This window comes from Lactuca sativa, chromosome 9 (genome assembly GCF_002870075.4).
Source record: "Lactuca sativa cultivar Salinas chromosome 9, Lsat_Salinas_v11, whole genome shotgun sequence".
NCBI classification, from domain to species: domain Eukaryota; kingdom Viridiplantae; phylum Streptophyta; class Magnoliopsida; order Asterales; family Asteraceae; genus Lactuca; species Lactuca sativa.
Genome location: NC_056631.2, coordinates 44,140,229 through 44,143,519, shown reverse-complemented (window position 1 = coordinate 44,143,519; position 3,291 = coordinate 44,140,229). Strand labels below are relative to the sequence as shown.

Genomic DNA, 3,291 nt, shown 5'->3' with positions numbered 1-3,291 from the left:
AAAAAAATCATTTATGATGGCAGTTTCCATCATAAACTCTGTCATTAAAGAGTTTTACTCACGAATTACATTTGAATGTAAAATTTGAAAGATAGGACATGTTATCCCTCCTAAATTAGGGTTGTCAACTTATGACACGGCACGACAAAAATATACGAAACGAAACGAAATTGGGACGAAATCAAAATTCGAATTCATTTTCGTGTCGTGTTCGTGTCAAGTATAAAAAACACGATGTCGTGTTCATGTTTACAAATCCACACGAAATTGACACAATTGAGCATGTGTTTGTCGCGTTTTTCGTGTTTGTCGTTTTTATCGTGTTATATATGATTAAATATGAATTAAATAAAAATAACAGTTATGTAATATTATCTTTGTCATGTCGTGTCGTGTTGTCGTTTTTTAATTGGTTCGTTCTCGTGTTAGTGAAAAAAAAACACGACATCGTGTCGTGTCGTGTTCGTATTACAAAAAACATTGTCGTGTCGTGTTGTGTCAGACAAAAACACGACACGACGACCCGATTTGACAGAACTATCCTAAATACAACGTTGTCTCTTTTTCTCTCACACACGCTCGTTGAAATACACCTATTTAATAGAAATATATAGATAAAGATCAATGGACGGCAACTCCAAAGCTTATAGCATAACGATGACAGTACATATAACAAAAGACAACACAAGGGAAAACATGGTTTTCCATATTTATTTTAATATATAGTATATGGTATATGTTTTTAAATCTCGCATCCCATATGTCTCTGGATGGATCTTAGTGTACCCTGTAACAACCAATCACAAAAAATAAATATCATCTTCGGGTTAAAATATAGTTTAATAATTTGTTCAACTAATAATTATATATTAAGGTCGTTTTGATAATAATTATCTAAAACCCTTATGGTTCATAATTAAAATAAAAAATATCTACAACGATTATTAACGAAGGAAAATGTAAAATTGATTTCGGTTGGTGCCAAAAGAATAAGGAAACTAATGGTTTGGGATGATATAAAATGAAACATACTGGGCTTTTTGAAGATAAAAAAATAGTATGATAGGTTGATGTGTCTAGTCGACGCTAGCTATATCTAGTTTAGCGGAATATTACTATTTTAGATCTATTATAAGACGAAAAGATGAAGCTTAACATTACGTTTAGATAATGAAATATAAAAATGTATAAATAGGACGACATACTTGGAGCAGTCGATGTCGGGGCTGAACTTAAAAGGAAGATTAACACCACACTTTGCTGGAAGGCCGACGGCAATGCTAGGATTGATGCCAGCATATTGTGTATAAGCAGTTTTCAGGCAACCACACGCAGTCTTGAGGTCGGGGGTTGCTTGAGTGGCAGCCTTCAGACTCTTAAGACCACTGCAACATGGTGGTGGCACTGCACCACCGGTCCTCAGGTAGGCTAGGCATGGCAACATCTTGCTCACCACCTGACCGCAGGTAATAGCAGCCTCTGCATAGGGTGCCGAGAACACCATGCAAGTCACCACAACACATAAGACCTTAATTATTGTCACTGCCATAGTTCAACTGAACTTCAGTCAAATTAAAAGCCTAATTAACACAAGATAGCTCTCTTTTGCGTATATAGGTTTGATGCAAGAAAAGGTTATGGAGGGTACCGCGTATTTATAACGATTTCTATGTATGTGAATGTGCATATGGTTTCATAATTAAAGGCCCTAAATTTTGGTAGAATCCATGCATGTTAAATAAATGTTGTACTATTATATGACACTAAATGAATCACTTACCATGTTTAGTACACTATATTATAAAACATATTAGTTATATATCTTGAATTTTAGAAGGTATAAAATATAAAACTTTTGTACACAGGGGCAGAACCCTGACGTTTTTTTGACCTAATAACTAGTCTTGAACAAGTTGATTTTTTTTAAAATAAAATTATATATGTATCCTTTACTATTGGCCCCTTGGTAAAAAGATAATAAAAATGATAAAAATGAGAAGAAACAAACGATCTTTAACGTGATCATCACGAGTAAAGATCATGGCTAAATAGAAGGGAAATATTCCTAAAAAGGGTAATGTAACCTGTCATTGACTAAAATGGGATAAAGGAGTAACATAGAACAATATACAAAATAAAGTTAAGGAGGTAGAAAAGGAATCAAAAGATTAAGAAACTTGGGAGGATCTTAAGCGTGATCATCACCACACGCTGGAAAACAAAGTCATCGGTTTACAGTCGTTGTGTGACAACCCGAAAACTTCTACCCGGTACATCTAGTCAGTTAATCTAAGTTAAACTCATTTCTGTTAACTCCTAGCACTGATTAAGGGCTCATTTAAGCATGTAAAGCCTGGAGTACAACCAAAGTTTGAATTAGGGATGGGTTGGTTTAAGATTTAGGGTTGCAAATAGGCCAAACACTCCATCAAAAGGAGTGTGTGGCCACACACATGAGTGTGTGGCCGCACACCCGAGTGTATGGCTGCACACACGAGTGTGTGGCCGCACACCCGAGTGTATGGCTGCACACACGAGTGTGAGGCCACACACCCAAGTGTATGGCTGCACACACGAGTGTGAGGCCGCACACCCGAGTGTATGGCTGCACACATGAGTGTGTGGCCGCACAACGGAGTGTATAGCTGCACACATGAGTGTGTGGCCGCACACCGGAGTGTATGGCTGCACACATGAGTGTGTGGCCGCACACCCGAGTGTATGGTCGTACACATGAGTATGTGGCCGCACACCGGAGTGTATGGCCGCACACACGAGTGTGTGGCTGCACACCCATCCTCCAGCCGCACACTCATCCCTATCTATATAGGGTGACCCCTTCACTCATTCCTTTCATTGGGCTGCACTCTACTTTCTCTCTCTAAAAACTTCATCCAACAACACTCTAAGGGCCTCAAAAACGTGAAGAATTCCATCATTTAGCTAGTTATATAGGTAAAACTCCTCAATCTAAGCCTGAAACTCTTCATGTTCTTCGTGTTCTTCATCACTTGAAGGTGTACGGCCGCACACCTTCATAAGGTGGCCGTACACACCTCAAAAACCCTCCAAAGTGAGAGTTTTGGCCCTCTATCTCTTAGTTGGACTTGGTTTGAGCCTTGAAACACTTGAAAATCGACGTTTGAAGCATAAACGAAGAGTGTACGGCCGCACACACACCTTGGCCGCACACTCTGGCCGCACACTCCTGTGTGCAACCACACACACAGCCTGGCCGCACACACCTTAAAGGTGGCCATACACCCACCTCATGTAATCCTTTAGGGCTCT

The 3,291-nt window shown here is 39.3% G+C and overlaps 1 protein-coding gene across 1 annotated transcript; it reads right to left on the bottom strand.

Annotated features, from left to right (window-relative positions):
• Positions 1 to 625: 625 nt before the first annotated feature.
• Positions 626 to 1,621, bottom strand: LOC111898285 (non-specific lipid-transfer protein). Its single transcript, XM_023894205.3, has 2 exons — positions 1,206 to 1,621; positions 626 to 787 (listed from the first exon to the last, which is right to left on the bottom strand). The coding sequence occupies exons 1-2, from the start codon at positions 1,547 to 1,549 to the stop codon at positions 778 to 780; spliced, it is 354 nt and encodes a 117-aa protein (XP_023749973.1). The 5' UTR covers positions 1,550 to 1,621; the 3' UTR covers positions 626 to 777.
• Positions 1,622 to 3,291: the final 1,670 nt, after the last annotated feature.